The following is a 13,093-nucleotide window of genomic DNA, read 5'->3' on the forward strand; positions in this document are numbered from 1 at the left end:
CCCCGGGACACCGTTTACTGATTTTGATCGATTTAAAAAAAAAAAAAGAAATTGCCTATATATCAAATATACTTCATTTCATCATCATCATCTTTTCTAACTGCGTAGCTGAGATATAAGAACGTAATTTATTAGCAATTTTTGTTAATTAGATCCTAGGCAATATTTCTTGCGTTAAACCGTAAATAATTCGGGAATGATATAAGTTTACCCAACATGTAAGATTTGGTCGCTAGGGGGCTGTCTTCCGATATTTTCGCAGCAAGGTTGCCAGATGATGCGCTTTTAAGTAACACAGATCGTCCAGTTATCTGGGCAGGGCGCCCAGTAATGAGCTCCACGGTCACCAGGCTGGTCTTCTTCTGCCCAGGAAACTGTTCAGTTAGTCTCAAAATGTTTGTTATTTTACAGGGGATCTTATTATCTGATGTAGCAAGGTGTCTCCAAGGCTGTGGGTTCGATAACTGTCTCCACAACAATTTCCAGAGTAGCCAATCACAGAGTCAGACCTATATATGCATGTACCCTGTGATGGACTGGCATCCAGGGTGTACTCCAGAGGTGTGCTCTGTGCTGCCTGGATAGGTACTAGGCAACCTCATCGCCCAGCCCTGGCGACCCTATCTGGGATAAGCGATTGGAAATGGACGGATCTTATTATGAAGTGTTTCCACCCAGATATGGATATTACATTCAGCAGGGGTGTCGTTTGGCTTATCGTTTTATTTTATTTTTTTTATGATTGTTTGGTTCCTCCGATCCAGTACGGGAGATTACTGTTAAATCACCATCTCAGACTGGCAACCCCGTCAAAGCGAATGGAATGGGGAGAGGCGGCCGCTGCGCGAAGAGGAGCGTAAGCACGTCTGCGGTCAGCTGCTCGTCAGCCACATTTTCCGTATTTATTTTCTGTGATCTGTATCGTCCTCCACCAAAGTAAAGAAGAAGAAGAGGAAGGAAAGGAAGATGGGTGCTTGTATGGCATTATGTTCTCTGGCCAGCTGCGTAAGTCGACATTTAATTTACATCACGTTCAGCGGTTGCTAACGCTAACTAGCTAAACGCTGCGTGTGAAAAATGTGAATTTATTTTAGTGACTGTTGTCGTTGTTAATGTTAGTACTTGAAATTACATGCGACCGGGGAGATACTGTATAGTGTGCAGCTGGCGATAAATTTAATATATTGATGTTAAAGGGTTGGCTATGCGCATAACTTGTAGACGATTTTAATTCGAAATGGCTCGTAGTCTGTCTTAACGGGTATTGTGTTATAATGTGTCTATTTATTAGTGTGCCACATAGAGTGTAAAACCATGGGAATTTTTTTACTATGGCTGGTGAGTCGTTTACGTGAATTTGTCAAGTTAAAATTTCTTTGGTTTGTAATTTTACTTAAAATGATACCGTTCCTTGGTGTTTTGTAAATTTAGATTAAGGCAATTTAAGGAGTTGGAGCAAGGGTCAACACCACGACGAATTATGACGGACGTTTTGATCAAAATACAATTTAAATTTTTACGGACGTGGTATTTAAAAACGTAGCTTAGTACTAGTAGTCAGTAATGTTTTAAATTTATCCCAGTTTACTGATGTCACTATTTCCGTGTAGGGTGTTTGCAATTCCTCTACCAGTGTTGCAATCGATTCCTTTATTTGGAATAAAACTTCCTTCATATATTGTGACGTCATACATCAGACAGCGGTGACTTCATAATTTAAAGTACATGTGTCAAAATGAAATTTGGTTAAATTCTCCACCAATAAAACATGACCTTCCAGTCATGCAATAGTGGCCATTTACACGCTTTATAGAAATATTCTTGCATATGTACTTTGTAGGGGTATAATGGTACACAAAATTAACTTGGGTGCAATTTACGGCTTGGTGCAGTTTCAGTACTGCAGGGAAAACAATTTGCTTTGAAATTAATATTGCAAACAAAAATAGTTAGGAGCAGTTGTAAACAAAAGGCAATGCGTTTGTCAATATGTTTGAATAGCAAAACCTAAGAAACACTTTTATTTTACAATTATTTGCACATTGTAAAAATAAATAATTAAATAAATAACATCATAACAATCATTAAGTAAATTCTGTCTATTTCCCATGTTCTCTACTACATAGTGTGGTTGCATATCTGTAAATAAATACCCCTATTTGCTCCGGCAGATCATCCGTCATATGCACCCTCTGTGTTGGGTGTGTTTTCGGAAACATTTCAGAGTTTGGTATAAGAGCCAACAGACAATCCTGGTCTTATCAACTACTCTCTCTCTACAGTGCTGGTGTAATTTATTGGGAAACTAAAATGTTCCCATACCTGTCACTTACTGTAACTATCTCACTGCCTCAATTGGCACAATCTTTTCCATAATTAAAATCTACTTGTGAATTTAGGTTCTGATTATATTGTATGTATTCATTCATTTCATTGTCTGTACCAAACTGAAAATGATGTACTGAATGTTACATGACAAGAATGAGTACCGTTTCAGCCCTGGTCCCTTGCTTATAATTTAAGTGAGCAGTTCTTGTCTTTTATTATTTTCTTTTAAGTAAGCGTCTTTCCATAGTGACGCATGTGTTCCTCTTGCAGGTTCCTTTAAAATGACGTAGCTCAAACGGTGCATGACTAGTTTTAACTGCCAGCAATAAGAACTGATGTAGTTAAACCAGCCAAACCCTCATTGTTTGTGTTATGACTTTGTTTTTGTCTTACATCCTCAAAGGTCATTCTCTTTCTGCCCTTTTGTATCGGCCTGTCCTACTCATTGTCTTTCTCTTGTTCTCATTCTCACCAAACCAGACATTGTGTCCAGCTGCCCACCTGTCTTGCATTAGACATTGTGTCCAGCCGCCATCTGCATCTAACTACCTGTCTCTCTCTTTCATATTAGGCCTCCTGTCTGTGCGGCTCGGCCCCCTGTCTGCTGTGTGGCTGCTGCCCCTTCAGTAACAACTCCACGGTGACCAGGCTGATCTTTTCCTTCTTCCTGCTCCTTGGTACCCTCGTGTCTGTCATCATGATCCTGCCAGGCATGGAGGACCAGCTCCGAAAGGTAAGTCGGCTGCGCAGCTGAGCCCCGTCCTCACCCACAGGACAGATGGCTCAGCTGGACCATCCTCATTTGTCGGTAAAAGTGACCTTATGTGTCAGATTCATACTTAGCTGACACGAAGTGCACACACCACTCAAGGGGCCAGCAGTGGTGGAGATTTCTACGCTTCCACCGGCTAGAATGATTTGACCCAGTAGCTCAGTGCTGTCAGTGTTTTGGATTTGATTTCAACCTTGAAGGATTCTCTAGGTACAGGAGAACGGGAGAAACAAGTTTTAAATGTGTTTACTTAGCAGGTTGCTCAGTCTGTGATCGGCGTATAGGATCTGCTTTTGTTGAGGGAGCGGTGTTGAGCGTGTTGAGGGTACACATGTACATATGTGCACCTGCGTGCCTCAGTGGCCATGTGCTTCTCCTGTGCTTTCAGATTCCGGGCTTCTGCAAAGGTGGCAGCTCTATACCAGGTTTAGAGAATCAGGTGAACTGTGACGTCCTCGTCGGTTATAAGTCCGTCTACCGCATGTGCTTCGCCATGGCCTGCTTCTTCTTCTTTTTCGCTATCATCATGGTGCGTGTGCGCAGCAGCAAGGACCCCCGTGCCGCCCTGCAGAACGGGTACGTAACAGCTCGGGGGGGTCCTGGATACATATTTTGAGATATAACACTTGAAGTATAAAGGGATTCTTTGGTTTTCGTATATCTCATCATGCTCTCCTATTAGTGACACACACACCCACAGATATATAGAGAGGAGAGCAAAGCTTGGTGTCGGGGCACAGGGTAATTTAGCAGTCCTTGGGGTTAAGGGCCTAATGGTGATATGGTCACTCTGCTGAGATTTGAACCGACGACCTTCTGATTATAGATAGAGGGCCTATCCTGCAAAGCCACACGCCGCTGATGCTAAGGGAGCTTTCCACTTTATTTGAATAATCCCACAGCCTTGATACTGGGAAAGACTTGTAAAATAGGCAGCGGGTGGTACAGCAGTAATGCTGCTGGTTCAAATACCAAATGGCAGAAATGGCAGGCCGTTTTGGAGAGCAGCCCCCACTCAGTGTGAGTGTAACAGGTTTGGTAATGCATAATTAACTCGGTGCACCCTCACCAGACTGCCAGCACCAGGATCAGGGGCGCCAGGGTTAAATGTGATCTTAAGGGAGTGGCACCCTCTGCTGCCCGCCTTGGCAGTGTCTCAGGGCACCAACACAGCCACCCAGACTGGCAGCGAAGAAAAGAGAGACATGGCTTTTCTTTTTCTCTTTTTTTTCCCCCCCTCTTTTCCTGGGTAAGCTTATTTCCTGCTGGCAGGGATATGAGAGCTGCTGGCAGTGTGTAGAGCACCTCTTTGTGTGAGACGCTAGTATTGGCAGCTCTGCCCATTAGCGGTGTGCCTTTCACAGGTCACCCCCTTGGTGAACCCGTATGCGGTCTGTCTAGGGCGTCCTGGGAGGCCTCTTGAAGCCAGCATTCCGCTCATCCCCTCCTTTATTCAGCGAGGCCAAATCACTCTGCGCAGCCCGAATCCCGCATGAAAGGGGACTGAGAAGACGGATGGGCTTTGGAAATACTCTACTTTTCCTCATTAAATGCCTTGACTGAGGGTACTGGGGATAGAATAATGGTACTTTTATTCATTGCCATGGGGACATTGGAGAGTTTTCACACATTCTGTCTGGCTCTCCATGAGACCACAACATGTATATACAGGTGAGAGCAGGCTTCTGGACACAGACCCCAATTCCTGACCCATTGGGCTACACAGTACTGCAGGAGCCCAGCTGGGCTTTGGCTGGGGGTGACTTGAGGTTCTGAAGCCTACTGTGTTACTTTCTCAGGTTCTGGTTCTTCAAGTTCCTGATCCTGGTTGGTATAACAGTGGGCGCTTTCTTCATTCCGGACGGCACCTTCAACACAGGTACCACCTGGGGCACAGGGCCTCCCCAAAGTTGTGTGCTGTTGCTTTTGTTTGCTGCTGTAGTTTTGCATGGTTTATAACCCCCAAATTGGGAATCTCCGTTTCATCCATATGTGCTGCGTCTCCTGGATTTCTGTTGAGCTTTTAACTTGGCAACTTCTGTTCTCCTGGAGCTCTCTGCAGCTTTTTGTCTAAGCCAAATGCTGTATATTAAGTGGTTAAAAGGGGAAGAGAAACAAAAAGCAACCCACATCTGGAAACAGTTACTGTCCCTGGTGTAACCATACACAGAATTGCTATTTATGCGTCACTTGACTCTCCTGTCCAAAGTCCAGGGGTTCAGCTTCTACATCACGCGTCATACCGCTGACAGCCTTTCATTGGTTGCTGTCCAGCTGGGTCTCCGACTCACACCACACTGATTCTGGTTTCAGATGAAAAGATTCTACAAAAGTACAACGTGTGCATTTCCTCACGGTGCATAGCAGCAGTTCCTGAGCTCTCACCACTTACCTTTACACCAACAGACCCCTGCAGCTGTAAGCAAGGCAGAATACACCTCCCAGTCCAGCCCTGTCAGAAGGGTCTGTTACGTAGAATTAGATGGGATTTTCTCATCGGGCTTCTTCACCAGCCGAATGTGCAAATGAGTGAGCTTCACAGCAGACTGAAGCACTGAGGACCTGCATAGACGCCTCTGTGTGCCAGTGCCCTCTAATGCACCCTGTGGGCTGCTGCTGTTTGGACCTGCATTAGGGGGCGCCAGTGAGTTTCTGCACCTAGTGGGCTGCTGCTCTCTGGACAGGACTGTACCTGGTGGGGCGTTGCGGCAGGTGTTGGGTGCAGGTGGATGTCATATTTGTGTTAGGGCCATGCACAGATTGACATATCAGATGTACTCTGTTCTTTAACCGAGGATGACGGCCCCTAGACTTAAATACTGAATCAAATGAGGCCCTCTTGAGGCACATTATCTTTCAGTAGCAGAGGGGACTTTTAGCCTGGCTCTTATACATTAGATGTTGCTATGCAGGTATTACTGAATAGTCTGAACAACTGCCTACTTCTTGACTCTCCATGTAACGGGACTTTGGCCTAATTTATGGCTCTCAGTGGGTCAACTCTGAAAATGCCCTTACCTGTATAATGGCTGCATTGCTTGGTGCATATTCCCCTGTGATGACATCTCCCATGTGGGGAGCTGTACATGCTTCGATAATGGTGCATTGTGGTCAGAAGGGCTTTGTATAAATAGAAGTGCTTCAGAGGTGACAACAGAAATGATGTGAAAAACAGAATTTTGTAGTGCAAATTATAGACCTTGTTTTATGGCAATACAATGGCATAAATCTATACAATGGCATAAATCAAATAGATAGTGAACGAATGAATGAACGGATTAATGATGATGAGAACCATATTAAAAATCCTTTATACAATGAAACTCCACTGGAAAGGTGGGGCTTTAAGCAGTTTAAAACCATGACATTAGTGGTAGCTCTGGCCTCAGCATTGCAAAACAAACTCACTGGCAGTAGTTCGGTTTTCAGGGTCGATGGGAAAGTCTGCTGAGCTGCAGTCTCAGTCTGTGTTGTTACCCTTATAATATGTTCTGATGTAAAGTCGATGTGAATGTGCTGAAATGAAGATTATAGCTGTAACCGAAGGCGAGAGGCCATGTTTGAGTCATATTAAATAGCGGGGGCTCACTGCCATCTGGGGCATGGAACATCTTTGGCTGCATGGCTGAGACCTTCATTTTGGGGGTGGCTGTGCTATTGTACTCCTGGGGTTGTGAACACCAGTCTCCTTCAGTAAAATTCAGCCTGAATTCCGCTGGTTTATATTTGGATAGATTTTTATGAAAAGGTTTTGGTAAAAACTTCTAGGTATTTAAATGTGTTGTAGGAGGTCCAGCTTAAGACTACATGGACCTTGGTATAGTCAGCCATGCTGTAACGTTTTGGCCTTAAATACTGTGACTCTGAATCCAAGTCTGATCAGCCAGTAAGCTGCCAAGCAGGGGAACCTGAGTCAAAGCAGGACAGGGATGCAAGGCAGATGTTCACATGCATCTCAATGCATTCGGTTGTATAGCAGCTTGAGAGCACTTCACTCATTACTCCCATGCAGCTGTGCTGAAGGGAACGGCCTGCAAAGAGTGCCAACCTTGCGGAGAGCAGCTTTAATGTCGGAAAGTGACCCAAATTCAGTTGCCTGGGATTCAGTCAGTGTCTCCACTGAGAAAGTGATTGATTACAGTTTCCTGTGTCCTGCAGCTAAGGCTTTATATACTGTGCAGCACCTTCTTTGTTTTTTCATTAGTTATCATCTGATCATAAATGTGATGAGGAAACCATGCCTCCTGCTAGCTGAGCAGCAGCACAAACTGAAGGTGCCAATGAAAGGGGCAACTAAAAATAGTGAAACAGAATAGGGGTGGTGCCTGCTTATGTAAGAGGGAGGTAGTCAGGCTCTCTGTGCATCAGCAGCAGCACAAATGTGTTCTGTGCTCACAGTACCACGTCCCAGGGCTCTTCCCACACTTTGTCTGGCTGTCTGCATCGCTGTAACATTTGCTTGATTTAATACCCATTGCGTAAATACAGAATAACACCCATTGGTGATCTGCTGTACTTTTTATGCTGTAGCCAGATTATAACCCACCTCTTGACAGTCAGCAGGAAGTGGCATGGTTCAGAGCCTCCTGTTCCAACAGATGCAGGGAACGTGTTGCTAAATGAAATCCCTTTTCTCACACAGTGTGGTTCTACTTTGGTGTGGTGGGCTCCTTTATCTTCATCGTCATCCAGCTCATCCTCCTCATTGACTTTGCCTACAACTGGAACAAGGCCTGGCTTGAGAATGCCGAGGAGGGGAACAGAAAGTGCTGGTTTGCAGGTGCGCTTTTTGCAGTGTTTATCCAATGTTTCATGGTACATTTAGGAAGGACTGATAATTTTCTTTGTCTTTTATAATCTTAGAGTGCTCAGGGGAGTTGGGCAGCCTGGCTAATATGTTTTTTTTATTTCTGCCTTTTAACTGTCTTGTGGAAGACTATAAAATTAATTTGTAGAAAAAAAACATGACGTGAAAATAGTGGTTATGATAAGTTGTGTTATCAGTTTTTAAATGGGACAATAGAATGAAATGAAATTCTTTTGTTTATCAGGAAGTTTTTTTTTTAAATCTGACTACTGCATTACCAATTAGTATACATATGTAAGTAGCTCTAGTAAATGTTACCAGTAGAAAGACATATTTGTGAATGAAACCGAGGTGAAGCTTTGATGCCCCCTTGTGGCTGGCAGGCCTGCTGTCCTTCACTATTCTGCACTACGCCCTGGCCTTCACCGCTGTGGTGCTTTTCTACGTATACTACACACAGCCCAGTGGTTGCACCGAGCACAAGGTCTTCATTAGCCTCAACCTCATCTTCTGCATCATTGTTTCCATCGTGGCAATCCTGCCCCCAGTGCAGGTTTGTGCCTCATCTGCCTCTCTGTAGTGCTTTATTCCCACACAAGATTAATCGTCAAAAAAATTAGGTTAGGATGAGACCTCAAGAGACTAACCATAAGAGATGTAATATGTACATTTATATTTTTGTTGTCATTATTCAATCACTCTCGGTCTAATGCAGTATGTGAAGATCACACATTAGCATGCAGGTACTGGAGCTCTGCATGGGTAGTTTTGTGCCTGTCCATCAGTTTGTGTGTGTGTGCTGCAGGAAGCCCAGCCAGAGTCTGGCCTGCTGCAGGCATCCCTCATCAGCCTCTATACCATGTATGTCACCTGGTCCTCCATGACCAACAACCCCGGTAAGTGCCCAGTGGCAACTGATTACTGTGCCACTCAGGGATTCAAACCCATAACCTAGACACAGTCACAGATTCCTACCCCTAGTATGTCCATGTACTTTAGTTTGAAAGTTACCTCCCTGTTCACCCCCACCCCCACCCCCACCCCCACCCACTGTGTATATCTCCCTAGACCGCAGTTGTAACCCCAGCCTTCTGAGCCTGGTGTCCAACAGCACCAGTGTCCCCAGCCCCACTGCCACCCCAGGGCAGGTGCAGTGGTGGGATGCGCAGGGCATTGTAGGACTGGTCATCTTTTTTTTCTGCACCCTCTATGCAAGGTAAACTCTAGGTGGCTTAATGATCTTCAACTGGTAGACTTGTGAAAATTACGTCTGACAGGAGCCTTTGTCTGATGTAGCTGGATAGGTGCATAAGGAGACTTCATGGCCTTGGGCACTAACAAAGACTTTAGCCTCTGATCCTGTCTTCCAAATTCCCATCCACAGCATCAGGTCCTCTAGCAACACTCAGGTAAACAGGCTGATGCAGACCGGGGAGGGAGGCGAGTCCTCAGAGGGAGGGGCTGAGGAGGGCGGCTTCAGGAGGGCCGTGGACAATGAGGAAGAAAGCGTCACCTACAGCTACTCCTTCTTCCACTTCTGCCTCTTCCTGGCCTCTCTCTACATCATGATGACCCTCACAAGCTGGTACCAGTGAGTATCGCCCTTCTAATGTTTGTGATGTCTAATGGTTCAGGATCATGTGACACCAAGCTGCTTAGTTACAGTGGAGTATGTCAGACTGAACAAATGACAGTGACAGTGTTAAGGGGTGGAGCTTCTGAATACCAGCAGTTTTCACTGTGCACTTTAACTTGTGAGAGGCCCCAGGGCCAGACTGAGCAGGCATTATGAAGGCTGGCCATTTTCCTTTTGATTCTGGTCTAATTCACAGCCCAACTACCTCCCTCCCTCCTCTGCCTTCTCTCCTCTCTACTTTATTACTCCCGTCTGCCTCTCCATCTGTATCCTCCTCCCACGCAGGCCCGAAACCACCACCCAGGCCATGCTGAGCACCATGCCTGCGGTCTGGGTGAAGATCGCCTCCAGCTGGCTGGGCCTTGCACTCTACCTGTGGACCTTAGTGGCCCCTCTCATTCTGCCCAACAGGGACTTCAGTTAAGTCCCTTTTCCTGAAGAGTAAAGCCATGGCGCTTAGGACTGTGTGTGTCTCCCAGAGTAACCGTTGAGCTATTTTTTGCACTTGTTCATCTGTTTATTTTCTCATTGGTCAATAAAGCCAGTGTTTCAACCAATAGGAAAGGTGGCCAATTGTAGCCTAATTTCCAAGGAATCCCCCAGTCCTTTTCACATTTTATTATACCCAGAAGTGTCTTTTTATAATGATTTGTGTATGTTTGTATAGTTTTATGATTTTGCTTTTATTACTCGTATTGCTTGTCTGCTAAAACTTTCAAGTCAAGGAAAATTGATAAACACATGGTCTCAGCCTTTGAAATAACAGCCAGTTGTGGCAAACAATGGCTGCAATCAGCACAGTCTACCTGTTTGATAACTCTGCACTCAGCCTGCCTTTGTATCTGCTTCCGCTCCTCATAAGCATGTGAAAGTAGCGCGTTTGTGTTTGGCATGTCTCTCCACTAAAGAGCCGCAGGTGGCAGTGTGTGCCCACACGCCTGTGTGCTTTTAGGTGTTTTTCTTCCTACAGGCCATTGCTGGCCCCCCAAGCAGCCCCCTAAGCAGCAATGTGAGGGGGAGATAAGACCCGTGTGCAGCTTTACCCCTCTAGTATGACACACCTCCTCTCCCCCTTCCCCCCCCCACCCCCCTGCTGCCACGGCGACAACAGGGCCCTGGCAGCAAAGGGCTCGCTGTGTGATCCCTCCTGTGCCTTCATCCTGGCTGGCGATGGCGAGGATGTGCTATGCAGGGCAGTGGGCAGGAAAGGAGGGGCACCTCTGTGTCAGCACCACCTTCCAGGTGACGCAGGACCATCTCTGTTGCAAAGCTAATGAGCGTGCAGCAGCTATCGAACAGTGATATCCAGTGCTAGCCATGGCAGTGCTGTCTTCTACATGTTATGCTGAGTGCATCAAAACTGATTATTATGACTTGTAAGAGTCTTTCAGATTACATAATTTCCTGCAGGATCTTTCATTTTTATGTGCTAGATTTTAAACTGAATTTATGCCTGTTGCTGTATGGCTCCACCTTTATATTTTAACTAGTTCATGGTAATGTAGGTTGTGTGCTATACAGTAGGTGAATCATGATGGATCCTGTATGTGTATTAGAGCACTAAGCTTTGGGGTGGGAGTGATGTGTGGTCCAGCTTGTATAGTGTGCTAACTATAATACTGTATGATCTCTGTAATCCAATGCATGGAGAACCTGCTGTTTATTCAGTAATATAGGTACTGAACTCAGTCTTGACAAAGTTCTGAGGATGAATAGTGTTTGATTTACATTTTTACTGAGGATATGAAAAGCTCTTACATACGAACTAGAATGAACAGCATGTTAATATGACGTTAATGAAAGCCTGGTTTTTACAGTTAGTCAACCATTATTAAAAGGTGCCACAAACCGTCACTGAGTGTTCCCCAAGTGCCTTTTTGGTCCTAAAAATTCAGACTGTTTCTGTTTATGGTCTGACCCAGTGCCTTCTGCATTTTCAAACATCCTGACAGTACTATGATCTTCAATGAATGTCTGTGTATTTATTTAAAATTTTGTAATGTTCCAGGTTGTACTGTACCAGGACGTACTCGGCAGTTTCCAATGTCTCAATAAGCAATATGTATTCTCAATTTGTCCACAAGGTGGAACCAGTATTCTTCCAGTGGGTGCTCGTATTTTCAACTTCATTAATCATGAGTGGTGAATGTCACTAAGTTACAATAAAGATCATCAAACAAATGTTATGTGTTTTTATTTGTTGAATGCGTAACATGCTTGTCAATAAAAGAAACCGCTAAATAAGTTATTGGGCTGTTTCATGAATACTGGTAGATCATGTGGCGGCTGATTAGCTCAAAGCTGATCATACTGTACGTACAATGAAGACTCCAACGGGTTTATACATTTTTAAAAACTAAAGGTGCGTTTACCAATTCGGTTCAAGGGAGGCCTTCTGTTACGCCGTCCACCCTTCCTTTGGCTACTGGCCCATACTAAACATTAAAAGTCTAGTGACTGTGGCTCGCTGAGGTCCACCAGACGCCCGCAGTCCCGGACCGCTTACCATCCCAAAGGCAGAGCACGCCGTGTCGTTGCGTTTCATCCCTTCATAGCGCATCTACGACGCGAATAACACGCGAACCTAAGCCGGGTCCTCGCTCCTCAGCACCGTGTCCACGGTGCTATCTTTCCCCGAGCTTAAATTCCTACCGTCCTGACCGGAGATCGCAGGTAGCCATTGAATGTAATATTCCTACGGTACCTCTGTCCTTTTTATTCCCCTCCTCTCCTCCCCTCCCTTCTGTCCGCAGAGCTGGCAGGCTGCTTCGCAGGGCAGCGCGCTTACGGAGAGTCGGGGCTCCCCTTTGGTTTCCCGCTCCCTCCGTGCGCGCGCGCTCTGGCGCCTGCTCGTTTTGTTTCCGTTATGTTGCCGCCGCTACGCTTGTTTTCTTCTCTGTGTGAAATGCACTCTGTGTGAAATTAGCACTAAATATTAAGTACAAGCCTTTTTTCCCGCCGGTTTGGGTCCTTAAAAGCCTATCCCAAGCAGCATTGGACTTACTGCTCAGTATACGCCCCCAGGGAAAATAACGCAGCATACAGGTATTTTAAAAAAATGCATGTTTCCTATAAGCGGGTTCTTTTCGTTGTGGAGCCAGAGAATGGAGACTAGTAAGGAGGTGAGACGCCAAACTGGAGATGGATCCTCGCTGTCAGTAATGGGACTCATTTACCCGGTAATGGCACTGAGTTCTGTAATGGCATCTTCCTAGGTCCGTGTGTGGGGGGTTTCTGGGGTTTTTCGGTTTGTATCGTGTTTCATCGTTTCCATGGCTCCACTTAGCATCAGGCTATTCATCATTTACTATAATCATCTGGCCCAACCGCACTGTCTTGGCATGGGGGGCGGCAGCCTGGGCAGGAATCTATTTTCCCCTCTGAGGACAGGCCGGACGGGGGGGGGTCGGATCCGGTACAGGAATACAGTGCCTGTATTGACTATTGACTGTAGTGGAATCTGGGCTCCCCCCCTCCCCACCCCACCCTTGCAGGTAGTGCCCCTTCTGCCACGTGCTTGTCGAACAGGGCAAATACTGATAGCAGCCTG

General features: G+C 45.7%; 2 protein-coding genes across 3 annotated transcripts in view; both read left to right on the forward strand.

Annotated features, from left to right (window-relative positions):
- The first annotated feature begins 819 nt into the window (after positions 1 to 819).
- serinc2l (serine incorporator 2, like) lies at positions 820 to 11,724 on the forward strand. The gene is made up of 10 exons (XM_023807676.2): positions 820 to 1,005; positions 2,900 to 3,061; positions 3,489 to 3,676; positions 4,900 to 4,979; positions 7,743 to 7,880; positions 8,291 to 8,460; positions 8,713 to 8,803; positions 8,976 to 9,123; positions 9,292 to 9,498; positions 9,829 to 11,724. The coding sequence occupies exons 1-10, from the start codon at positions 967 to 969 to the stop codon at positions 9,965 to 9,967; spliced, it is 1,362 nt and encodes a 453-aa protein (XP_023663444.1). The 5' UTR covers positions 820 to 966; the 3' UTR covers positions 9,968 to 11,724.
- A 688-nt stretch (positions 11,725 to 12,412) lies between these two features.
- Positions 12,413 to 13,093, forward strand: part of hivep3b (HIVEP zinc finger 3b) — a 104,746-nt gene continuing 104,065 nt past the window's right edge. The window contains exon 1 of one of the 2 annotated variants that reach the window (XM_023807666.2): positions 12,413 to 12,588. The gene's annotated coding sequence lies outside the window, so the exon portion shown is untranslated. Of the gene's footprint in view, positions 12,589 to 12,623; positions 12,723 to 13,093 lie in introns of those variants that run through there. The other variant, XM_023807668.2, reaches the window with a different exon arrangement.

The sequence above is a fragment of the Paramormyrops kingsleyae genome, chromosome 9, assembly GCF_048594095.1.
Source record: "Paramormyrops kingsleyae isolate MSU_618 chromosome 9, PKINGS_0.4, whole genome shotgun sequence".
Taxonomy (NCBI): Eukaryota; Metazoa; Chordata; class Actinopteri; order Osteoglossiformes; family Mormyridae; genus Paramormyrops; species Paramormyrops kingsleyae.